The sequence below is a fragment of the Palaemon carinicauda genome, chromosome 5 (assembly GCF_036898095.1).
Source record: "Palaemon carinicauda isolate YSFRI2023 chromosome 5, ASM3689809v2, whole genome shotgun sequence".
NCBI lineage: Eukaryota > Metazoa > Arthropoda > Malacostraca > Decapoda > Palaemonidae > Palaemon > Palaemon carinicauda.
In genome coordinates, this window is record NC_090729.1 from 136570157 (window position 1) to 136597656 (window position 27500).

Here is a 27500-nt window from a genome sequence, read left to right on the forward strand (position 1 = left end):
ACTCATTGAGTGTCTGTATAGAAAACTGGGGCGTGATTGAACGACGACCATAGATCCCTCACCAATTAGACCTCTCCTTCATCAACATACCCCCCTCTCTACCCCCACATCTTCCCACCCCCCCATCCTCATTCCTCCCAGCACCCGAAGCTTGGACCAACCAGGGTGAGGAAAAAAGGGAAAAGGGTGGGTTCACTGGGCGACACAGGTCCCTCGCCCAGAAATAGATTTTTCCTTCGTCAAAATCCCTTTTCTGGGCTCGACCGGTGTCACTTTGTGAAATCATAACAGAGAAATGGTACAAGCTTGGAAAGAGTTAAACACAAGGGACAAACTAAAAACATATAATGCAAAAAGAGAGTTTAATAGTACAATAATATTTACAAATATAAAACATAAGATATACGAAAACAGATAAACTGGGAAAACTCTCAAAATGTAAAAGCGAATACAACCAAGTGAAAATACAAATTCCAAGCAAACAATGTAACCTGAGGTAAGGATGCACATAAAAAGTACAACAATGAAAAATGGGAAGGATGGGTTTGCTTTGATAATCACGAGGAGGCTTTTAAAGCATCCTGTGCGGATCAAAAATAAAAATTGATAATAGCAAGATTACAGGAGCACAATGCAATACTGCTCCTAGAAACCTGGACATATATCACCCTAGTGACTGGCATCAAAATGAGTCTATGGACCCCAAAACAAAATTAATAAGTGAAAGAAAGCCTAAACCACCCATGTGGATTATAGCAACATCAAAGAGAGAAGAATATAATTATTTTAAATTTAGTAAAGTAATACAAGAAAAAATAGGCACTATAGAGCGTGGAGACATTTCAAGATTTGGTAAGAAGTCTATTTTAATTCATGCCAAATCTAGAACACAGTCTATTATGGTGAATAATATTAAGATAGAAGTAAATTTAATTGTAGACATCAAGCTGCATTTGAATTTCAGTTATGGTAGAGGGGTTATTTTTAACAAAGATCTTTATGATTTTAATGAAGAAGAAACATTAGGTATGTGCCCTAGAAAAATATGGAAGGTTCATAAGATTCCAAGAACCATTATGGTTATTTTATCATTTCAAGACCAAGATGTACCCTCTCATTTATACACCTAAAAGGAAAGGATCCCAGTTCGTGCGTACAAACAGAATCCTTCACAATGTTATAATTGCTATAAATTTGGACATCCATCAAGAGTGTGCAAAAATTATAAGATCTGCAAAAAATGTTTGGATCCTGAGCATGGACCCTGCACTTCTATTCCAAAGTTCCCAAAATGTAGCCAAAATCATAAAGCTACTAATAAAAATTGTCCTCAGTATGAAATAGAAGAAGCTGCTGTTCAGAAGTCAGGTGCAGATCATATCAGTGTAGGATATGTTAGGCGACTTCTAAGAAATCTAAAAGTTATGCCAAGGCCTTACAATCTAAGGATGCAGGGCATATAGACAAAATTACACCACCACTCAGACCAGGTAATGTAGAGCATCCTATTGCTAAATTACCTCCCAAGGCTGTTAATATGCCTCTTACTTTAAATTCGGGTCTCTTGTCAAAAAGGTACCCCTTCCTTCCTCTAAATCTGCCACATCTTAGATGAAAGCCCAAGGCTTTCATCTCTGGTAGCATCAGTGCCAGATTTAGGGGAGAAATCCCCTGCTAGAGAGCTATTGGATGCACCTGCTATGGTTCTCCATCTTTCAATCGAGAAATGCAAAACTACTTATTGCAAATAGGTACAATATTTTATCCATAAAAGAGGATGAACCACCAATAAACTTAAATCTATCAAAAATTTAAGTTGAGGTTCACCATCCCCCTCAAGAATTAAGTAAAATGAACATTGAAAAGACAAATGTGAAACCTAATTAATCAAGACCCTCTCTAAAGAAGCCAATAGGAAATAATGTTAAATCAAAGACTGCCAATTGGAAGACCTCATCCAAGATGTCTTCCAAAAATAATCCATAATTTTCTCCTCCATTTGGCAATGGAATTGTCAGGGTTTAAGGGCCAAATAAGAAGAACTTGAGATCCTCATTCATGAGCACTTCCCTATAATTGTATGCCTACAGGAGAGCAAGCTCCATGTCCTCGAGAATATGTTAGCTATAGGACACCATATGATCAACAAACAGGGAGCCATGGCGGAAGTTATACATATGTTTGCCGTGATGTTCCCCAAATATCCTTGTCTATCTGTACCCCTCTGCTGGCAGTGGTTGTACAAATTGATGTAGGAAGAAAGTATTTGATTTTCTCTCTTTTATTTGCCTCCTAATGACAATGTCTCGTATGATAATTTAGTAGAGGTTATTCATCAACTCCCTCAACCTTTTCTCTTGGTGGGGGGGATTTTAAAAGTAGACATCCATTATGGGGTGATGTTTTAGCAAACACTAGGAGCAACATTATATCGTCAATTGTGGAAAATGAAGATGTGGGACTACTTAATACAGGAGAGCCCACGCACCTTTTTGTTTAGACAGTTACCTTGTCGTGCATTGACCTATCTCACAAGCTCTAATTGCCTTCTTGATTTTGTTTGGAGGACATTAGATGATTGGCATACTAGTAATCATGCACCAATCATTATAAACACCAACAATGGTCCACCTTTACAGAAATCGCCACAATGGAATCTTGAGAAGGCGGACTGGAATAGATTTCATGAGCTGAGCGAAATTGAAAGGAATGCAGAACAGTTTGAGAATATTGATAATGCCGTAGACTTGCTGAATGGAACCTTTCATACAGGAGGAGTCAGTTCAATTCCCGAAACGACAGGGTTATTCAAACGACGACCAGTACCCAGGTGGTCTGCACTGAGCAACAAGAAAGTCTTTAACTCGGTTGCGCGGACGACACACTGAGGAGAACTTAATTATATGCAAGAAATGTAGAGGACAGTTCCGTCGTGCCATGAAAGAAGCTAGGCGCCAGGGTTGGGTTTGTTTTGTTTCCTCCATTAACAGTAAACTCCATCATCTTCTGTGTGGAGGAAAGTAAAAAAGATATCTAGTAAATTTACCCCTAACCCACCACCAGTGTTTAGGATGAATGGTCAGCTTGTAACTGGAGCAACTGAGGTTAGCAATGCATTGGCTGGTAATTTCTCAAATGTATCATGCAAGTGTGAATCAGCTCCAGGTTACCAGTTTAGGAGCATTGAAGAAAAGAAAGTTTTGAATTCTGCAACATTGGGGGAAGTCATATAATTTTCCTTTTACTGTACTGAAAGAGAATTTAATTCTGCACTTGCTATGTGTAATGATACAGCCCTTGGACCCAATGGAATTCCATATGCAATGATTAAACATGTACATATTAACACAAAGTTATTTATTTTAAGCATTATTAACAGCATGGCATGATCATAGTTATCCAAGTGTTTGGGAACTCGTCATTATTTTAGCATTTTTAAAACCTGGAAAGAATAAGTGTTATTTTCAGCAAACTATTGACCAATTGCATTGACATCTTGCCTATGTAAGATCATGGAGAAGACGGTCAATGCAATACTGATGTGGTACCTTGAAGAGAAGGCTATTTTATCACCCATCCAGTGTAGATTTAGGAAAATGCACTCTACGACTGATGTGTTGATAGAAATTGAGTCGTCTATTTGTGAAGCCTTTGCTTCCAAACAGCACCGTGTAACAGTTTTTTTTTTTCATTCTTTCTTTTTTTACTTTAAAAAGGCATATGACACTGCATGGAGGCCTGGAGATATGATATACGGAAAACCATTCATGATTTGGGATTACGAAGTGAGCTACCATTGTTCATTCAATCATTTATTTTGCATAGATGTTTTCAAGTGAGTGTGGGGGAAACCCTATCTGAGATGATATGTCAGGAAGACCGAGTTCCCCAGGGTAGTGTGCTAAATGTAACCTTATTTGCACTAGGTATTAATGGGATATCCTCAGTCATTCCTCAAGATATTCTCTCAACACTATTTGTTGATGATATCTCCATATCATTTGCTGGAGCTAGAATGGCAATGGTTGAGAGAAAACTGCAAATCACAATTGATAAAATTATTCATTGGGTTAATATGAATGGGTTCAAATTTTCGACAAGCAAAACTACTATTGTTCATTTTTGTCATATTCGAGGATTACATCCAGACCCGGATATATACATCAAAGGTCAACGGATCTCATGTGTAAGTGAAGCTAGATTTCTAGGGTTGATATTTGATTGTAGACTTACTTGGGTTCTTCACTTGAAAGCCTTAAAAGTAAAATGTCTTGAGGCTCTGAATCTTTTAAAAAAGTTTTAGCCCATACATCATAAGGGGGGGGGGGTAGACCACAAAAAACTTTTAAAGTTATATAAGTCATTAATATTTTTCAGAAATTAATTATGTATGTGAAATATACCTCTCAGCCAACCCAAGCCGACAAAAGATTTTAGATTCTATACACCATACTGGTATCAGATTGTACACAGAAGCCTTTAGAACTTCTCCTATCCTAGGCCTCCTTGTTGATGGAGAATTACCTTTAGACCTTTACCGGAAGTCTACTATTGTGTGGTATCGGTGTAGGTTGCAAAGACTCCCTAATTCTTTAGACTGCAAATCTTGCAAGGCATCGTAGATATTTTGAGTTGTACCTAAAATCTCCTCAACCTTATGGTTTCTAGGTATAAACATTAGTAGATAGTCTATATTTAGGTAGAAATAAAGTATTCCCATGTAGGATATCATCAACCCTTCCTTGTAAATTACTGGAGGTATCTTTTTGTAAATATTTTATTGGTATAAAAAAGAGCATGACTGACTTAGAGGCCAGGTCACTCTTTATGGAACATGTTGAAGAACATAGAGATTCAACTTTTATATACAGTATACTGATGGCTCCAAATCAGATGTCGGCGTTGGATTAGGAGTATATAGTAGTGCTTTTAATTGTAGAGGTGTACTTCCTCTAGTATCCTCTATATTTACTGCCAAACTATATGGCATACTAAGCGTTACTGAGAAAACAGTGTTGAAAGACAAGGGCAATTTTACCACTTTTAGTGATGCAAGAAGTGTCCTACAACCTTTAAAAGTTTTTAATTCCAATAACCCTTAGGTTCAAAAATTTTAGAGTGGCTTTTTATCATTGGAGTGAGACATTTGTTGACCGAATGCCCCACATATAGTATTGAAAGAAATAGATACAGTATCTGTTTGAAGCTCAAGGTGAGGATAGCTGGTTCACTCTTGCCAAGATTCTTGGGCAAGAAGTGTCCTACCATACCAGTGGTATTTTTAGCTTTATTCCAGAAGCAGGTCTTCTGAAAAACATTTAACTATTAAAATGACATCTTTGCTTTTATGATTTAAATTGAATTTTTTTTCCTTTTATTAACATTAAACGATATCGGTGTCAATAACCTTAGATGTCAGGATGCCAGAAGACCTTAAATCAATCAATCAATCAATCCTCTGATACTGAGCCTAACATAGATGTACATTTCTCTTCTCTTCTTTAAATCATAAAACACACCGTCAGATAATCTAAAATTACATTTTAATCCTGATGTCCATCAAATTTCTCCTATATGAGATTAAAAATAGCCCCAATAATAATATCCAAAGAAAGCAATTCTATTACACTCCCTCTTTGATTACCTGTCTACCTTGTTTTGTAGATTTAACTATCAAACATATTTTCTAGATTTAAGAACCATGCCCTCAGAAGAATATTGCGAGTTAAATGGCAGATCATGATTAGAAATTAAGCTGTAAGGGAGATTACTTTTGTGCCATATGTGTATGAGATCATGGTGAGGTGTACGTGGAGATGGTTTTGGCATGCTCTTTGTACTCCCCAAGAGAGATTAGTTCACCAAACTTTGAACTGGGCTCCACAAGGCACTAGAAGAATTGGATGACCCAGCCCTACATGGCTGAGGACTATGAAGCGTGAAGTAGGAGATGGTGAATGGAGGAGTATTGATTTAACGAGATAGAGAAAGCTGGTGAAATCTAACTGAGGCCCTTTGCGTCAATATTCGTTGGAGGAGATGATGATGATCAGATTACGTATAAATGATATCTCTTCAGTCAACCAACTTCCATATCCTGAATTTAGAGATTTTCTTTTATGAGTGACAATGATGGATAAAGACTGGTTAATAAAGTGCAATCCAAGACAATCTCAGGTAAATGATTAGTGTTGTACAAAATAGTATGTCTGTGTTAGATAGGATCCAACCACTAAACAGGAACTTGAATCGCCAGTCTTTTTCTGAATCCAAGACAACAACAATTTGAAACTATCCATAACAAAGTTGGAGAATTGAGATGTGTAAACTGTCTTGAAAATATCCCCTTTTTCCCATTTGGTTGACAGGAGACTTCTGAATGTACCTTAATCAATATATGGTCTACCTCAATATCAAGGTTATGCAAAGATTGAAATGCGATACTTTACTTCTTCACTTTCATCGTCTGGCTCTAGTTTTCCTCTTCCTCATTTCCCTGTCCTACAGAAGAAGCCATGTGAAAAGCAGCTGATTATCCAGTCTATTTACCATTCACAAAGGAGGTAGCTGCAGGAGCGCAAAGACACTTTTTGTTTATGTACTAGCCCCTACATTAACCCTGGTAATGTTATTGTGAGAGGAGCTATTGGCTGAGCTTACAAGTGAATGGGGTACACTATCATTTGAAACAAGATGAAAACAATAAATTTTAGTTGAATTTTGGTTTACCTCCCTAGAGTGTAAAGGAATCATATACACGGTATGCCACACCATCCACATGAGTAATATGAGACTGATGAGAAGCGCTTATTTTAGTGTGTGGAGAGATAATAGGATCAAGACAACCCAAGTGATCTTCTGCCTCACAATCTAGTTGTCTCTGTTAATGGATTGGCAACCATTGAAATATACTTTTGTATGAGTAGTATCAAGAGTGAGATGAACTCATCACAAAAATTATTTAAATCACAGTATTGCCCCTGACATAATACACAAAAGGAAGGTGGAAGAGATCTCCCTAAAAATGATTCACAAGCACATTTCATGCAATAATTGCTAACTAAACCAGGGAAGGACATCATAACCCTTTTACCCCCAAAGGACGTGCTAGTACGTTTCACAAAACTCATCCCTTTAAACCCATGGACGTACCGGTACGTTCATGCAAAAAACTGCTATTTACATTTCGTTTTTGCATATTTTTGATAATTTTTTGAGAAACTTCAGGTATTTTCCAAGAGAATGAGGCTAACCTGACCTCTCTATGACAAAAATTAAGGCTGTTAGAGCAATTTAAAAAAATATATACAGGTACTGCAAAATGTGCTTGAAAAAAAATAACCCCTGGGGGTTAAGGGTTGGAAAGTTCCAAATAGCCTGGGGGTAAAAGGGTTAATACACAGTTTGTAAACAATCTGGGTAGTACGTGATCATGCCCAGTTGACAGAGATAACCGAATACAAATGGGGATCTGACGCAGCAACTCTGTGCTTTTACCACTTAATACTAGAAGGTTCCATTCTTTTGTTTAAGGGTATGTATTTATTGAAGTGATAGAAGACAGAAAATTTTAATAGATTTAAAGTGTTATGGTTGTGTCGATTTTATAGGTAGTAGGTTATCCAGGGCATCAGCCACCCATTGAGATACTACCGTTAAGAGTGTCATGGGGTCCTTTGACTGGCCAGATGGTGCTATGTTGGATCCTTCTCTATGGTTATGGTTCACTTTCCCTTTGCCTACACATACACCAAATAGTCTAGTCTATTCTTTACAGATTCTCCTCTTTCCTCAAACCCCCAACAACACTGAGATTACCAAACAATTCTTCTTTACTCAAGGGGTAAATTACTACACTGTAATCATTCAGTGGCTACTTTCCTCTTGTTAAGGGTAGAAGAGACTCTTTATCTATGGTAAGCAGCACTTCTAAGAGAAGGACACTCCAAAATCAAACCATTGTTCTTAGTCTTGGGTAGTGCCATAGCCTCTGTACCATGGTCTTTCACTGTCTTGGGTTAGAGTTCTCTTGCTTGAGGATACACTTGGGCACACTATTCTTTCTACTTCTCTTCCTCTTGTTTTGTTAAAGTTTTTATAGTTGATATAGGAACTATATATTTTAATGTTGTTGCTGTTCTTAAAATATTTAATTTTTTCCTTATTTCCTTTCCTCACTGGGCTATTTTCCCTGGGCTTATAGCATCCTGCTTTTCCAATTAGGGTTGTAGCTTAGCAATTAATGGTAATAATAATAATAATAATAATAATAATAAACAAGGCTTTTGGAAATGAATCTGTATAAACATCTGAGGAAATTTTTAGAAGTACAGTAATAGATTCTGGTGGAATGGTGGGGTAAAAACTAATTGAGTGAGACATACTGGTCAAAGATGAGAGGTCTTAGGAGGTCATAAAGGCTTTGATCAGAAAACAGAAAATGAGAGTAGTTGCATGGGACACTGGGACTACTAGTTTACTGCTGTATTTCTTGTAGGATTGAAATAAACCATGGGACAATTTAATGGGTTTGAATGGAAAAATTCATGTTTTTAAAAATATATATTATTTCTTAGAAAACTGTCTTTTCAGATGCTGCTACTCTTAGTGATGAACTGGTTCAGATTTCAAATACATTCAGTCAAGATGAAGAATCTGCTAATTCCCAGAACACCTATATTAAGGATTTACTTGACCAGTACAACGCAATTGTATCCTTTAATTTAGAAAAAGCACTTTATAAAGTGTGCTTATGAGGATCCTATTATATCCTTTAATTTATAAAAGACTTTAAAATCTTTTAAGAATCCTATATTCTCAAATAGAGGTCTGTACAAGTTCTTTTTAATGTTTATATTTTGTATATGTAAGTAAGAATTGTTGCTGTGTTGAGAATAAATCAATGTGTCCATACAAGAAACAAGATCTCATACAATACTTAACTCTAATAGTGATGGTACTTTTTCATTTACCGGCTAGATATAAGCGCAAATTTTTATTTATTCCTCCACTGATACAAACTTCTGAGTCATTTAAATGGGTTACTCCTAGTTCCGTTTCTTACGACCAGACAATCAAAAAAGAACTCCACTGCATGCCAGCATTATGCGCTGCTGGATGGCTTACGTCACTCATTTAGTGGACGCTGTATCAAGAGGAGGTCTCCCCTCTTCTACGAACACTACAGGTAATGCTCGACTTATGACTATTCGACTTTACGGCGATTTTTTCAGGGTGATGAACTCACACGTCTATCGGAAATAGTACACTAATTGGGCAAATATTTCCTTGGAAATAATCTATTTTCTTGTATTTAAATAAACTGATATATCTTGGTAAATTATTATCTTCTTTTATTGTGGTAAATTATTATCTTCTTTTATTGATAACATATAGTATCCTTTTTCAGTAAAAAGTACTTTAAGAACAGTTTTAATTTTATCGAATTTCATATCATATGTTTGGTGACTTCATATTACTGGCGGAAAGAGACCGGGCAATACAGTGATTTCCTTCCAATAGGCTAACTATTGATATTAGTATTCCCATTATCGAAATATCAAGTAACGATACAAACTATTTTAGGGGTCTGTGTCGGTTGTCGTGAGTACTACGTAGCGTAAATTTGATTCTACGCTATTTTATTTAATACCTGTTAATAGATCGATATTTATCTAAATGTACACTAATAGGACAAATATTTTCCCAAAAATAATATATTTCCTTTTACACTGAAAATTAAATACTTTTGCTTGGTCAGTTAGTATATTCTTTCATTTCTTGCAAGAAAAAAGAAAAGGGATTTACATTTTTTGCAAGTCATTCTTTGCCGAGTTTACGTCACGTGTCTTGTCACGTCATATTTCTGGCGGAAGGCGAGCTGGCAAACCGACGTATTTCCTTTCATCGTGTTACAGAATAATCTTATTACAGTATTCCCATCATCGAAACACCGAGTAACGATATCAAGAGTTTTAGTGGTCTGTATTCATAGTTATGAGAATAGTACTACTTACCATAAATTTAAGAAAAACAGTCTGATGACGTCATATTTCTTGCGGAGAGCGAATGGCAAATCAAGTGATTTCCTTTTGATGTGTTACTGATATTCCCATAATGGAAACATTGAGTAATGATACAAAGAATTTCTAATAATGTTCAAATAAATGTGAACATTTAGCAGGAAATTAAAAATCAAAAGAGAGAGAGAGAGAGAGAGAGAGAGAGAGAGAGAGAGAGAGAGATATGATAACTAATGCTTACGTAATATTAATTATGAAGATATTTTGAATAAGAAAATTACATAAACAATGCCATGTGCGCATAATCGCAGCACGGTAGTGTGACCTGGAGATCAGCTGATGGCTACCGAAAGTAAAACCAAAGTAATTGTTTAATATTGAAATGCTCCCAAAATTGAAAAATAGCACATAAACCTGTTCTAATAAACCACCTTTAAACACAATAATTTCTAATGAAATATGAAGGCTTATTAATAAACTAAAATTTAAATACTATATAAAGCTTTAAAAACGAACTAGCTGTACAAACGCACATACACACAGAAAAAGAGAGAGAACATATTTGTATGGTTAATAATAATGGCTATAAACGAAGTATATGAAAACTATGATATCATGTAACATACAGGTGCTTTATATAATATTCATCATGAATATATTTCAAATAAATTAAGTAATTATATAAACAATACGGCAATTGTATGTGCAATGCAGGACCGTCAGATCAACAGCACAGCTGATCTCAACCAAAGGTAAACAAAAAGTTGGTAATTGTTGACTGCAAAAATGTTTCCGAAATTGAAAAATAGAATACAATAAGGATATATTTGAGCATAAGATATACTATGGAACAAGAAAATTAAATAATGATATACAGTAAGAAAGTATTGATAAGATAAGACTTGGATGATTGCCGAATCATAACGCAGCTTAATAAATCTACGGAAACTTCACTTTTTTAGGTTCGACATTGTCAAAATCGACTTACGAGGAACCTCTCGGTCCCTATCTCTGTCGTAAGTCGGCGTCTACCTGTACTTTCATCGTCCATACTGGATTACCCTTATAGTGCTTTGTGTATTATTTTATATCATGGTCACTAGTGTGTTTTTATTATCTGTTGGATAATGAGTGTGCTTGATTATGGTTAGTACACCTAGTGTCATACCCATTATGTACCTTCATGAGTCTGGTGGACATAAATCCACATCCCTTCTGCCCCTCATGCCATGGCAGAAGACGTAATGTAGAATCTCCAAGTAGGCCTTTTATGGAGTGACCGTCCTCCAAGTGGGAGAGATATTGTTCTTAATGCAAGGAACAAGCTAAGAAACACTGTCTTCTTCCAGCAATGGCGAGAGACGCAAACTAATTTCTTTTTTTTTAAATTATCCCCCGTCCTGCTTCTTTGTGTCTTGAGTCCTCTGAGGCTCCAGTCATGTAGGAAGACGGCCATAATCTACTCATTGATGATCATTGTTTTGTTGATATTTTATCACCTTGTGTTGAGAATGAATGAATGATTTGAAGTTCTCTGGCATTAAATGACTCTGAATGTTCCCAGTGATTCCGCAGTCAATGCTTGTGACAGGTTCTTTGGTTACGGCCGCTGCACTCCCTTAGCGGGTTTTTTGCCTTTAGAGATATCTCCTATCAAGGCGTCAAAATTCTTCCTGTTTCCCTACACAGACCCCTTAAGTCAAGACTGCTGTTTCCCCCCGTATAGAGGCAGGCCTGTTGGAGAAACCATTTTGTCCTTTTCCAGCTGGAACACACGAGCCTGGCTTGCCTCATACCCCAAGGGGTCCTCGGCACTGCTTTCCTCTGAGTTCTGTGGACATGTCCCAAAACTTCCCATCATGATATTTTAAAGTTGGTTGGACTGCTTCAGTTGTGTCCACAACTGCAACTTTGACTAAACCAAGTTGCTCTTGAACAATCGTCTTTTCAGGTTCAGGGTTAGAAAAGGGCGCCGGAATCATTTCCCCCTGTCCTTGAGTGGCACCCCCATCTACAACAGATGCCATCACAGTTATTAAGCGCTGTAGATGTAGTCCTCATAAAAGGCATGCCAAATGGCCTTCCTCAGAGAAATCCTTCTCCTCTTACAGGTCAATTGCGTACCATCAGAGTCGACCGGGGATGACAGTTGGTTTTGAATGGTCTTGGCTTCCTTTAGTGGCGAAGTCTTTTGACTTTTAAGCATTATTAACAGAATATGACTTGATTATAGTTATCCAAGTGTTTGGGAACTAGCTACTATTTTAGCCTTTTTAAAACCCAGTAAGGATAAGTTTTTAGCTGCAAACTATCGACCAATTGCATTGACATCTTCCTTATATAAGATCATGGTGAAGATGGCCAATGCAAGACTGATATGGTACCTGAAAAAGAATGGTAATTTATCACCTATCCAGTGTGGTTTAGAAAAATGCACTCAACGATTGATGCGTTGATCACTTGGAATCCTCTATTTGTGAAGCCTTTGCTTCCAAACAGTACCATGTAAGAGTCTTTTTTATTTTTTTTTTCACCTTGAAAAGGCATATGATACTGCATGGAGATATGGCATACAGTGATGCCTCGCAACACAAAATTAATTGGTTCCGTAAGTGCTTTCGTAAAGTGATTTTTTGGTGTAGAAAGTCGCCTTTTACATGTAAATAGCTTAATTCGTTCCAGACCCTAGAAAAACACCACATTAAAGGATTATAAAAAGGATATGCACCACTAAAGAGTACTAAATATATGAATGTAAGTACTGCATTTTGATCATTTAATAGTAAATTAACATTGATAACCTGAAAAATAAGTGTTTGATTAGAGCAAACAGTAAAAATACAGTAACAAAAATATGGAACCTTACCTTTGGAGTGAGGTGATGTCTGAGAGCGAAGTGTGGGGCGGTAGAGGAGGATGAAAACGGTGGAGAACGTTTATGTACAAGTGGTAGAAAACGTAAACACTTAACTTTACAAAACAGATTTATAAATGACAGAAAACATTAACACTTAATTTTAGGAAAAGCATCTACAAATGGTAGGAAATATTAACACTTAACTTTACAGTAAACTTAAAATAAAATTCCTTATTTTTTTCTTTTTCTATTTTTTTTTTCTTTTTACTTTACATTTTCTATTTTCTAAATTTAATTACACTACATACAGTGATACCTCGGTAGTCGAACGACTCTATACTCGAACAATTCGGAGTTCGACCAAAATTTTCGAGAAATTTTTGCTGCGGTGCTCGACCAAAAATTCGGTACTCGACCAGCCGAACACGTGACGACCGCATGGGCTTTGTGATGATCGCGCCATCTCGGCCACTCTCGCTTGTTCGGGAAGCATCAGTTCTCTCGAGAGCGTCACTCAGACAACGCGCGATCAGCATTCGTTGTGATTTAGTGATTTTCAGTGCTTTTAATTGCTTTTTTAGCTTTCATAATGAGTCCCAAGAAAGTAATGAGTGTTAAGGGGAAGGAGAAGAGGAAAACAGTGCGAACAACGATCAAGTTGAAGAAGGAAATTATAGCGAAATATGAGAATGGTGTACGAGTGTCCGATTTAGCGGTAGAATACGGAATGGCGAAGTCGACCATTTCTACGTTTTTAAAGCATAAAGAAATGATTAAGAAGGCGAATGTTGCAACGGGAGTTACGGCGGTAACTAAGCAAAGGCCACAAGTGATTGAGGAGATGGAAAAGTTGCTTTTAATATTTATTAAAGAAAAACAGTTGGCCGGGGAAAGTGTTAGTGAAGCGTTCATTTGTGAAAAAGCGTTGCATATCTATGAAGAATTAGTGAAGAAAAGTCCGAGTACCAGTGAAAGTGATTCATTTACATTTAAAGCGAGCAGGGGTTGGTTTGAAAAGTTTCGTAATAGAACAGGTATTCATCGTGTTACTAGGCATGGGGAGGCAGCTAGTTCGGATCAAATTGCAGCCGATAAATACGTGGGGGAATTCGATCGGTACATAAATGAACAAAAGGTATGTTCACTACAGTACAGAAAATGGTTTAAAATTGTTTTATTTTAGTACAGTAAATGGTTTAAAATTGTTTTATAGGATTTTCTGACCAATTTCATACACATTTAGATAATTATTGTTGTTTAGGTACACGTTTTATTAATATTTTGGGCCTGTTCGAGTGCTTGGGAACGGAATAGAATATATACCATTATTTCTTATGGGGAAAAAAAATTCGGTACTCGAACAAATCGGAGGTCGAACACGGATCTCGAACGGATTATGGTCGAGTACCGAGGTATCACTGTATTTTCTTCATCACTGCCACTTTTGTTTCTTAGCTGGCCCTTGGTCTGCTCCTACCAAAGACCTCTTACTAAAATATTCGTCCAAAGAAGCTTGTTTCTGCCTACTTCTTAAAATTTTCCTGAGCTCTTAACCGCATGCCAGCCTCGTATTTCTTGATTATTTCCATCTTCCTCTCCATGGAAAACATCATCCTCTTCTTTCTCTTGACATCAGCAACTTTCTTGGGACCCATGGCTAATGATGTATCGTAAGTATCACACACGATAACAGTACGTACTGTAAGATTGTTACAACAGCGAAATCACAAACACTAAGTCAATGCGTACGATACCATTGCCGGAACGAGAAGACATAGGAACGCCGATGCGTAGATACACAATGGGATACAGTACAGTAGATGCCGACCCATAAGAGAGCAGGATCTCATGGTGGTAACTAGCATCCGAGTAGGGAGATAACCAATGGGAACCCAGGAGGATGGTAGCCAGTTTACGGGCTGGCTGTGCGCGAATTTTAAAATCTGTCTCGGATATGGTTGGGCTCCCGCTCTGTATTGCCTTTCATTATCCGAAACATTTTTCGTGATCCGAGTCGTAAAATTCTTCTCATCTCCTTTCGTGAAATTAAAATTTCGTAAGCCTTTTCATAGCTAGAGGTTTGACTGTACTTAGAACCAATCACAATTTGGGATTATGAAGAGAGCTACCATTGTTCATTCAATCATTTATTTCACTTAGATTTTTTCAAGTGAAAGTTGGGGAAGCTCTATCTGAGAGGAAATGTCAGGAAGGAGGAGTTCTCCCGGGTAGTGTGCTAAGTGTGACCCTATTTGCACCAGCCATTAATGTCATTCCTCAAGATATTCTTTCAACACTATTTGTATATGATCTCTCCATATCATTTGCTGGAGCTAGAATGGCAATGGGTGAGAGAAAACTATATAAATGGATCCAAGTTTTTGACAAGCAAAACAACTATTATTCATTTCTGTCGTATCCCGGGGGGTACATCCAGACCCCTATATATACATGAAAGGTCAACAGATCTCGTTTGTAGGGGAAGCTAAACTTTTAGGATTGATATTTGATTGTAGGCTTACATGGGTTCCTCAGTTGAAGGAATTAAAAGCTAAATGTCTTGTGGCTCTGAATCTTTTAAAGGTATTGTCCCCTACATCATGGGGGCAGACTGAAAACTCTTAAAGTTTTACAAGGCCTTAATTTTTTTCAAAAATTAGTTATGGGTGTGAAATATACTCCTCAGCCACCCCAAGCCAATTAAAGATATTAGATTCTATACATCATACTGTTATTACATTGTCCACAGGAGCATTTAGAACTTCACCTATCCCAAGTCTCCTTGTTGATGCTGAGAATTACCTTTAGACCTTTACCGAATGTCTTCTATTGTTCGGTATTGGTTTAGGTTGCAAAGACTCCCTAATTCTTTAGCCTTTAAGACTGCAATCCATGTAAGGCACTCAACGTACTTTGAGTTGCACCTAAAATCTCCTCAACCTTATGGCTTTTGGGTGAAACAATTATCAAAGTCTTGATATAAATAGAAGTAAGATATCATCAACCCCTCCGTGGAAATTACCAGAGATCTTTTTGTAAATATTCTATTGGTGTTAAAAAGGACATGACTGAATTTGAAGCTAGGTCTCTTTTTATGGAACATGCTGAAGAACATAGGGAATCTACTTTTATATATACTGATGGCTCCAAATCTGATGCTTGCGTTGGATTAGAGTATATAGTAATAGTTTTAACTGATGAGGTGCACTTCCTCCAATATCCTCCATATTTACTTCCGAACTGTATAGCATACTATCGCTCTTGAGAAAATAGCGTTGAGAGGTCAATTTTACCATTTTTAGTGATGCGTAGTGTTCTACAAGCTTTAGAAGGTTTTAGTTCCAGTAACCCTTTAGTTTTAAAGGTTTTAGAGTGGCTTCTAATTATTGGCCTGAAAGATATAACAGTTCAATTTTGTTGTGCCTGCAAATGAAGAGGCAGATTCACTGGCAAAGAATGCTGCAGCAGAGTTGCTACCAAGAAGGTACCCCATTCTCTGTAATGATTTTTTTACCAGCAATTAGGAATTTTATTATAATAATAATTGGCAACAGCATTGGGATTGTTAAACTGGAAATAAGATGAGAGAAATTGCAAATTTTGTATCCCCTTGGAGGTATAACATGATGCCCTGAAAGTAGGAGACTACTCTTTGTCGTCTCCGCATTGGTCACACTCGGATGACACATGAATTTCTGCTGGCTGGCCAACACCAACCATATTGCGACGACTGTTTGCTACCCTTGACAGTGAGGCATTTGTTGACTGAATGCCCCACTTACTGTATACCACAGAAAGAAATAGATATCTGTTTGAAGCTAGAAGTGATGATGGCTGGTTCATCCTTGGAAATGTTATAAAATGCTAGCAGCATTTTTAAATTTATTTCAGAATCAGGTCTTCTGAATGCCATTTAGCTGTTATAACACATTTTCTTTTCTGGTTTTACTTGAATATTCTTTTAGTCTTTATTTATATTAAACAGTATTTGCGTCAATAACCTTCAATGTCAGGATGCCAGAGAACTTCGAATCATTCATTCATTCATTCAGAGTGGTATCCAGACCTGCTGGAATCTTTTACGGAAATCCCAAGAAAACTCCCAAAATAGCCAAACTTACCACGTCAAATACACGTAAGAAGGTTCAACGAGGCAATTCACTGGCCTGTCTCTTAATGGTTGGAGATTATCCTGCATCTTCTCTGAAAGAGAGACTTTTTGGGACCGACTGTGAAACAACTTTCCGGGTACCTACTGAAGCCGTCCACAGCAGTCTACGAAGACAAGTGGAACACATTCTGTGATTAGTGTTGTAGGGGAATATTGTTCCACTCAAGGCCACTATTCCCCTGATTGCCGACTTTTTAGTGTTCCTGAGGAATGAGAAATCCATTTTCAGTGCTGTAAAGGGCTACAGCTCGGTCTTGAGCCAAGTGTTCAAAATGAAAGGGCTTGATCTCTCTTGTTTATAGGAACTTTTAGTTCTCATTAACCCTTTTACCCTCAGTGGACGTACTGGTACGTTTCACAAAACTCATCCCTTTACCCCCATGGATGTACCGGTACTTCTTGCAAAAAACTACTATATACATTTTTTTGCATAGTTTTTATAACTTTATGAGAAACTTCAGGCATTTTTCAAAAGAATGAGACCAACCTGACCTCTCTATGACGAAAATTAAGGCTGTTAGAGCAATTTAGAAAAAATATAATGCAAAATGTGCTTGAAAAAAAAAAAAGCCCGGGGGTTAAGGGCTGGAAATTTCCAAATAGCTTGGGGGTAAAAGGGTTAAGAGTTTGGAACAGATTTGTCCTCTACAAGAACTCAAGCCCCCTTCTTGAGAAGAGCCCCCTATGAACCCATGCCTAAAGCCTTAGACAGGGATCTTACCCTAGAAACTATCTCTCCTTGGCTTCATTTCAGCCAAGAGAGTAAACAAACTGCTTGGTTTGTCTTATATAATGTCACATTTCTGAGGATGGAAGGAGCTAACGCTTTCTTTTGTTCCCGATTTTGTGGCCAAAACTCAAAATCCAGTTGTTAATGACCGTAGATTTGACTCTTTCATAATACCATCACTCAAAGAGGTAACTGATGACCTGGATAAATATTTAAAAGACCAGTCTATCTTAGGCCCAAAATTCCAATTTTATTTGTGAGTGCAGGCTGCTCCTAAGATGTTTCTAGAAATACAATTTTTGGTGGCTGAGAGAAAATATTATAAGAGCATATAAATCCTCAGGGGAAGCATCGCCAGGGATCCTTCTTAGAACCCATGATATGTGTGGTCTTGCTGCAACCCTAGCATTTGACAAGAACCATTCAGTAGCCCAAGTTCTCAGAGCTGGTCTCCGGGTAAAATAAAACACTCACGAATTGTGCTCTAAGATCTTTTGGCACTTTCTTCAGGCCCTATTCTTTTAGCTCAACAGATAGTTTAGCCCCACATTTCTCAATATGGGCCATATAGCCCCCTTGGGGGCCATTAGATTTTTTCAAGGGCCACAATGCAAAATTTTTAAAATGAAAGGGCTACGGGGGCCACAGAAAATTTAGGACCCACAAAATATTTAAGGGATTTTGACGAAGGAAAAATCTATTTCTGGGGAGAGACCTGTGTCGCCCGGTGAAAAGGTCCTTCTTGTCACTTTTCTGATATAAATATATTCCAAATATACCAGAGAAAGTTAAAGCATTGGAATGCAGAGGTTACTACCCTCGCGCGAGCACCCTTAGGGCGGGGGGGGGGGGGGGGGGGTTCCACCGGGCGACACAGGTCTCTCCCCAGAAATAGATTTTTCCTTCGTCAAAATCTCTTTTCTGGGTCGACCTGTGTTCGCCGGTGAAAAGATACAAGAGAATGCCTTCCAAGCTCAAACAATGCAAATTGATAAAGGAAAAAGGGAAAAACATCATAAATACGTGTATAAAGGTTTACTAAATCAAAATTGGAACAGGGTTCCACACATCTTAACACTAGACAATGAAAATAAAACTGTAAATATGCGTAAGTATGCTTGAAGACATAATATATACACTGTATAAAAAAAAACAAAGTTAACAAAGTAATGAACACAATTCAGGATTAACATTATAAAAGAAGAGTATGATGCGGGGTAGCTGCATCTGTTCCACCGAGGTGAGAGGCATCGTGGTGAGAGGGGCAGGTAGAAGGGAGAAGGAGAAGAGTGATGGGATGAAAATGAAAATTTTAAGAGGAAATTTTAATCTGGAGAGATGAGACTCCCAGCTGCTATATTAGAAAACTTTAGCGCCTGTATGTTTTTTAGATAGTGGCGTTTAAAGACCATAGGAGATTTCCAACCTCTATACTTTTTAAGAACATCAAAATTCATGTTTTGGAAATAATTAATTGAGGTGGCTACTGCCCGAATATCGTGTGCATGAGGAAAGGATTCCAGGTTAGCCTGTTTGATGAAGTAGAGTATTTTCTGTCTAATACCTTGAATGGAGACAGTACCTCCCTGCTCTCTAATAAACAAGGGACCGGAGGAACGTGTGGTGGATCTAGCTAAAAAGGCCTTAAGAGTCACTACTGGACATAGAGAAGTATCTTGTGGAAGGGGGATATTCTTCTAAGGGGACCATCTGTTTTGAGGGTCTTCATTTTTAGCTAGGAAACTTCGATCCCGGGAGAGCAGTACTTCTCCTGACGGGAGGAAATCTAGGTTCTCAGGATTACGGGAGAGAGCTGCTAATTCTGAAATTCTGGCACCTGAGGCCATGTCTGTAAGAAATAGGGTTTTTATAAGTAAAGAAATGTACGAGCAGGATTCATTATTGGTATTTGATGCCAGTTTCAAAACATTGTTTAGAAACCACGAGACCTTTTGTGGACAGATAGAAGGTCTAAGCCATGCACAAGCTTTAGGGATAGATAAAAAATAAGAATCTGCTAAATTAATCTTGAAGCCAACCTGAAAAATCTTTTTCAGGGCCGACTTAATCGTAGTGATAGTACTAGCGGCTAGGCCTTTTTCGAACAGAGTTCTGAAAAATGAAATGGCCAAATTTGGGGTCATCTGAAGAATGTCTGAATTCTTTAAAAAGTCCGCTAATTTCTTAACAGCCGAATCATATTGCCTAAGAGATGAGTCCCTTTTGTCAGATTCAATGAATAGGACATTGTCCGGATCGATATTTGCATCTTTATGGGCTGCAAATTTCATGAAGTCCACAAAGTTAGGGTTTGGACTATTCTTGAGGAAGCTGACACAGTCTGTGTTTGGACTACCTGTGTCAACTTCGGGTGCGGGAGCCGTTTGGGACGGAGTTTCAGCTCTAATAAGAGCGGAAACCAGTTGCTTTTGGGCCAGTTTGGTGTTACTAACGCTACTGCTCCTTTGAAGGATCGTAGTTTGTGTAATACCTTCATCAGAAGATTCACTGGGGGGAATAGATAAATCTTCTGCCAGAGGTTCCAATCTAGAGTTAATGCATCCATGGCAAAGCCCTGAGGGTCCAGGTTGGGGGCTATGTACCAAGGGAGTTTGTGATTGAAGCTTGTCGCAAACAGGTCTACCTGGAGATCCGGAACCAGTCTGGATATCCACCGGAACTAATTCTAGTGGTTTGGTCCTGGATAAGTCATCCGCTATAACATTTTTTACTCCTGCCAGGTGCATAGCTGACAGGAACCAATTTCTTTTTGCTGCCAAGGTGAAAATCATTACCAGAACCTGATTCAGTTCGGGTGATTTGGATCCTCCCCTGTTTATGCAGTGGACTACCACTGAATTGTCCGAGACTTGTCTTGTGATGAGACAACCGTTTCAAGGTTAGGAATACTGCCATTGCTTCCAACACATTTATATGAAATTGTTTCATAATGAGGGACCAGGATCCCTGAAACATCTGGTGTTGGGAGTAACCCCCCCAACAACTGAGTGACACGTCTGTATGAATCGTCTCTTGGGGAGGGGGAAACTGCAGAGGAACTGATTTGGCCAGATTCTTTGGGTCCGACCATGGAAGAAGTCTCTTTATTAGTACCGAGGGGATCGTTGAGACTTTGTCTCTTAGATGTATCTTTGCTCTCTTCCTCCAAACTCGGTTGATGTCTTTGAGTTTGGCTTTTAGGAGGACGTCTGTTACTGAGGCAAATTGGAGTAAGCCGAGGATTCTCTTTAAAGATAGCCTTGTTATCTCTTTGTTTTTGATAAACAGTTTTGTCATTGATGCTATCTCCTTGACTTTCTTGGAAGGAAGGGATAGTTTGTGATCTATTAGGTCCCAACGAATACCCAGCCATTCGAGCTGACTTGCTGGTTGTAGTCGGGATTTCTTCAGATTCACCTGAAAACCTAGGCTTTGCAGAAACCGAATCACTTTGGATGTCGCTTCGCGACACTCTTGAACTGTATTCGCCCAAATGGGCCAATCGTCCAAGTAGGCTACCAGCATTATTCCTTGGTTCCTGAGTTGTTGTAATATTGTCTCTCCCAGTTTCGTAAATATCCTGGGAGCAATGTTGAGGCCGAAGGGCATCACTTTGACTGCGTAGGATTTCCTGCCTAGCCAGAAGCCTAGGTAGGGAGAGAAGTTTCTCGCTACCGGAACATGATAGTAGGCGTCGGTAAGATCTATAGAGGTGGTGACGGCCCCACGGGGAAGTAAGGTCCGTACCTGAGAAACAGTCAGCATACGGAACCTGTCGCAAAGAATGTAGGAATTCAGTTTGGACAGGTCCAGAATTACTCTCAATGTGGAAGAATTCTTCTTTGGGACAGTAAACAGACATCCTTGGAATTTTATTTTTCTTACTCTCTTTATAGCATTTTTCTGTAGGAGATCTTTGGTGTATTCTTTCAGAACTGGAGTGGGAGTCTGAAAGAAGTTCACTGGCGGAGGTGGAGACCCCTTTGTCCACTTCCAGCCCAGACCTTTGGAAACAATACTGTGTGCCCAAGGGCTGAAGGTCCATTGGTCTCAAAACCGGTATTATCTCCCTCCTACCCAGTCTGTCTCACTGGTTGTGGGTCGGTTTGAACCCTCTACCTCCTCTTGCGCCTCTGGTTCTAGCCCTGCCACACTGGCGGAAGTGGCCTTTAGCCCTGTTACCGCTGGACTGTCTAGGGTATCCTCGAAAGGCCCCGGTAGACTCTTAAGCCGGATTGAAGGCTGGGGAGGACATCCACATTGCAGTGGAGGATGATTGTCCACTCTGTGGTGCGGGGACGATCATAAATTGTTGGAGCGGAGGTGCTTTTGACGTTGAGAGAGTTGACGTCTGAACTAGAGGGATAGGGAGCTGACGTTGTTGACCACGGACAGCTTTGTAAGAGGCATAGAATTTCTGTTTCTTTTAAGGGTTTTGGTGTTTCATAGCAAGGTCAAATTTACGCTTGGAAGATAGACCCCAACGAACTCGGAGGTTCTGATTAGCTCTGGCGGCCTCTTGAAGCACCTTGTCCACTTCTTCCTGAGGGAAAAGGTTCTTACCCCAACAGGAAGCCTTAATCAGTCTGTTAGGTTCGTGCCTAATAGACGCTTCTGCCAGGACATATTTCCTGCAGTTTTTCCTGGCTGTAGAGAAATCATGGAGGTCCAGTTGAAAAGTCTGTAGCAGACTTTTTGCCAGTACTTTGAAGATCTGTTCCTCTCTGTAGATGGAAGCCACCAACTCCAGCGATGTTATTGTGTTGATGGATCTAGCCAGTCTCGATCTTGCTTCGAATTCAGATTTAAGCAAGTTTTCCGGCAATTTCAGTAACTTTTCTGAAAACAAGTAGGAAGCACAATCTGAAGCAAGTTTGCCGACCATGAAGGTTGACGGAGCATCACGCCAGAAATCCCTAGTGGCTGGCATGAGAAGGGAGGTAGCATCCGTCTCTTTGAGGGTTGGCATGGGAAGGTCCTCCTGAACTGGTTGGAGCGTTAGCTCCGCAACCTTATCTGCGAAAGGAGAAGGGATATCCTGGGGAGTCATAAAAATAGTATACGACCCCTTGTGAGGAGTCAACTTGGTATTAGCACAGCCCCAGTCCGATAAAGTACGAGCCCAGACAGTTTGGGCTTGTTCCTATGGAAAAATTACCGTTTCCTTGGGGACTTTGTCCATTCTGACCAGGGCATTCTCCGTCAAACGCACAAATTCTAGGTCTGATAAAGGTCGAGTACCCAGTCCTTCAATGGTAAGAGTACCATCTAAATAGGGAGCATGAAGAGCAAACTGCCAAGGGTTGTTCTTATCGAACGGCGGAAGCTTTGAAGCATCTAGGACTGCAGCCGGAGCTGTTTGAGATCCGGAGTGGAGCAGGCCTGCGATCATGTCTTTGATAGTTTTAGTTGCTCCGCCACTAAAGCAGATACTGACTGAGTGTCAGTAGGAGGGTTTGGGTAAGAGAATACATTCTCTGCTCTAACCTTTCATCTACTTCATCCCTGAACCTGGACAGCAGCTTGTCCGTAAAAAGGTCAGTTTGTTTGTCGAGCTCCGTCGTCTTTGACCTAGCGGATTTACTCCTCTGTCCTTTAGAAGGAGGAGGAACCTTGGCAGCTAGCAAAGAGTCAGACGGAGTCGACGGCCTAGAGACCGGAGACAACGCTGTTGATGCTGACGGGGCATACTTAGGTGCCTTAGATGAAGGCTTCGATACTTTTAAGGGCTTAACCTTGGGTCGAACTGACAGAGATCCTTCCCAAGGTGAAGCCGCAGGCTTGTCAAAGCCTAAGAAAGAGGAAGAAGAAGAAGGAGTAGGAGATATAAAAGAACCTGCCATATCCTCTGCACCACTAACCTGCTCATCCATCGGTTCCAGATGGATGTCCAAAGAAGCTACGTCTCCCGACAATTGCTGTTCTTCAGAGGGTGGGGCCATTGCAGCACGAATGGCGTCAATGATCGGGGCAGCTACTCCTTTTTCCACGGCCGCCGACAGAGAGCCAGGGAATAGGCGAGATGCCATGTCGCCGTCCAAGACATAAGGGCAACCTTGGGGGGCGTTACGGCCAAAACCAAAGACCCACTGCCGGAGACTTGCCTTGGCCGTCTTCAAGCCTTCTTCGTCCGCCTGAAAGAGGGGATAGGATATGAATTCAAACGAACTAAGAGAAAGGAGATTATGTCTGTATCAATAAATTAGAAACTTTGGATATGAACAACTGTTTCCAAATCTTATTCATCATTCAGTAAAGTTGAAATTAGAAACTTGAATGTGAACGACTGTTTCAAATCTTACCTCGTCCTTCAGTAGAATTGAAGTCATCTCGAAGCACAGCGAGCATGACTCCAGGAACCAAACCATATAAGGAGTTTGGCCCTCCTCCAGGGCGAAGGAAATCGCACAATGGGCGTGCGACCGGCAGACATCATGGCCCACCGGGTCGATGAATGCTGCCGAACAACCTTTGAAGGCACAGCGGGCTTTCTGTAATATAAAGGTTTATTATAAGTACACTGTCTCCTTTGTCAGAAATTATTTAAACTCAAGTTAATGGGGTATGCAAGCAACTACCTGACATGCATAAGAGAGACTAGTCCTAGCGAGTTGCCACCATTAAAGGAGAGAATGTACTGTAGCCTAAGAGTACTAAAGGTATGGAATTAGGGTTCAAAATTCTCCTCCGTTGCGCCCCGGAGGTCCGGGGAGTGTCGGAGTAAAGCCTAGCTTGGACTAGTTAAACATTGAAAACAAAATCTAGTGCAGTATTCAAAATTAGGATAGACAATTCTACTCAGTTGTACACCGGAGGTCCGGTGGACGACCGGAGAGAATGGTAAAGTGGTCGCAAAAAATTAGTAATGGATATACTTAATAATAATAGTGTCGTGCATCTCTGGTAGGACCGAATGGACGGAGTAAAGATACCGGGGCCAGAGCGAGTATCAAAATCAAAACCGGGAAACCTGACGAGGGGAGAAGGTCCCAGTCGTCATAGGGATCACCGGAGGTGAATAACAGGTGATTATATGGACATAAAATAATACTAGCGTTCCCTGCTCAAACCTCTATGTAGATCCATCGGCGAAGCTCCGGCGATGGGGCTCCGAACGAAACTCTAAGGAAAAAAGCACCATGTCCTGTCCCCTATATCCCCAAGCCATAGCGGGGGAAGGTGGGGAGGGACTGAGGGAAAGAGGGGGAACCCAGATGGCGACTCGGAGAGCGGGCCATGTAGGGGATCCTAACCTAAGTCGGGATAAGGTAATAGGACTGGCTCTAACACGACTGAACCGCAATCGCTATTAAAATAACATTAACTGAACTAGAGTATACTAGGAAGAAGGTAGGGTAACCTTAGACACTGTAAATAAATAAAAACAAAACGAGAGAGGGGGAGAAACCAGCCTCTCATGGGCAGGTGGAATCTAATTCCAAGTAGCCTACGTGTATTAGGCTAACTGAGCTAAAAAGGTAAAAGAGGGGAAACTCCAGCCTCTCTCTCGCTAAGGTTACCTCTACTCAACCTAGTAAATAAAAATCAAACTCTAAATGAGAAAACACTAGTACACTTGTGCAAAAATGACCTGTCCGTTGAAGTACAAAGGTCCTAATAACGTGGAATTAGCGAATTAGAGAGGACAAAACGGCCAGGATAGAAAGGGAATATTCCTTTCCAGCATAATGATAAACGTAAAGTTAAATAAGAACACTGTCAGAATGTGAAAAACAACTACTGGCCAGAACTCTATTCTTCGTTAAAGCTGAAAGTAAAAACGGGACTCGGAAGCGACTCATGTTTATAACGAAAACGAACCAAATGGTAACTAACTTAGAGGTTCAGGATGAAAACTTAACTGGGCAAATGAACCTTGAACATGAGAAGTAAAATAAAATATATATACCCGAAATTACTAACGGGAAAAACAACACAAGCTGTGGACGCGCTAATGGCTGCCCATGGCCGAAGCCTGCACTAACAAAAACACGCAAAAACGCGAGTTAAAGGTAAAATTCCATAACACAGAATATGAGAACAAAATCTAGGGTACTTAACATTGGTGCAGGGGTAAGGAGAGCCTCGGCCATCTCAAAAAGAATCCAAAAAGAGCGCAAAACAACAGACACAAAGCAAAGGTAGCAACGCTACAAGAGTCCAAAAAGAAGGATGACAGGTGGCGCTGGTGTCGGGCGTTGGTGGGGTGGTCCGGGTTGATGCGTTGTAGACCGCTGTAACGGCACACCCCTCTTGTATTCATTGACGAAGGAATGTTCTAAATGGAAGACGACCTGTGAATAGTGGTTTCCACACGCCCTTTCTTTATACATGACGCCCTAAGGGTGCTCGCGCAAGGGTAGTAACCTCTGCATTCCAATGCTTTAACTTTCTCTGGTATATTTGGAATATATTTATATCAGAAAAGTGACAAGAAGGACCTTTTCACCGGAGAACACAGGTCGACCCAGAAAAATATTTATTAAAAATATATAAATGTGTATTATTTTGAAACTAATCCTTATTATGCCTTGAATGTTCTGTTTATCATGCTTGAGTTTACTTTTAAACACCATTCGACTCAAGGACAGTGAAATATTCAATAATCTCTCTCTCTCTCTCTCTCTCTCTCTCTCTCTCTCTCTCTCTCTCTCTCTCTCTCTCTCTCCTCTCTTCTCTCTCTCTCTCTCTCTCTCTCTCTCTCTCTCTCTCTCTCTTTCTCTTTCTTAGCTTTTATGCTTTATTTTCAGCATTTATGCTCTGTATGGTGAACTTCAAATCCTTCCTGATAATAATACCGAAATCTTCCTTCTGGTCCACACTATCTATTTCATTACTAATGGTTGGTTAATGAAATAGAAAATGTGGACCAGGAGGAAGATCTTGGTATTATTATCAGCAAGGATTTGAGGTTCACCAAACCGAGCATAAAAGCTTAAAAGAAAGCACAAAAACTAATATGTAGCTTAAAGAGATAATTCAAATACATAAACAAAGACGCTGTACTACAGCTGTACACATCACTAGTAAGACCCCATCTAGAATTAGGAGTCCAAATTTGGCCTCCAATTATTCAGAAAGATATAGATAGACTGGAAACAGAACAAGCTAGGGCCACCAAACTAGTTCCAATCTAAGGCAATCAGGATATAGATGGAATGTTTGAACTTATTTGATCTACCTTTGGTATCATTATCATAAATTTTCTTTAGAGATCTAAGCTCACCAACCACTAAGTCTACAATCTTTCTGGAATTCCCAAATTTATCATCCAAACGTTGAATCATTTCATCATAATTACCCTCTGAGCCCTTCACTGCTTGAAGTGCTTCTCCACCTAGACACATTTTGAGAGCATATGGATTAGTGCCATATATACTCTTAACTAAATTCTCATAATCTTCCTTAAAAGTTGGATAGTTTCTTAAATTACCTTCGAACATTGGTGGTTCAAATTTCTTTACTTTAACCTTCGTTGCACATAGTTACCTTCCTGGTGAACTTCCCTTTGCTGATTGCCCTCTTCCTCTTCAGGGTGACGAGTTCCTCTTGCACACCCATGGCGGTGAAGTTGAAATGTACTGGGATGTTCAAGGATGGACCATAAGTTGTAACAGTTTTTATTGCCAACGATAAGTTTTAACCTGAAATACATATTCCATGTTATAAAAAATAATACAATCCAACCAGCTATACAAATTTTGAATTCTTCCTAATTTT

The 27500-nt window shown here is 39.5% G+C and overlaps 1 protein-coding gene across 1 annotated transcript in view; it reads left to right on the forward strand.

Annotated features, from left to right (window-relative positions):
• Positions 1-27500, forward strand: part of LOC137641159 (dynactin subunit 3-like) — a 78659-nt gene that overhangs the window by 36469 nt on the left and 14690 nt on the right. Inside the window, exon 2 of the mRNA XM_068373600.1 lies at positions 8593-8711. Coding sequence (XP_068229701.1) covers positions 8593-8711 — 119 coding nt within the window. The remainder of the gene's footprint in view (positions 1-8592; positions 8712-27500) is intronic.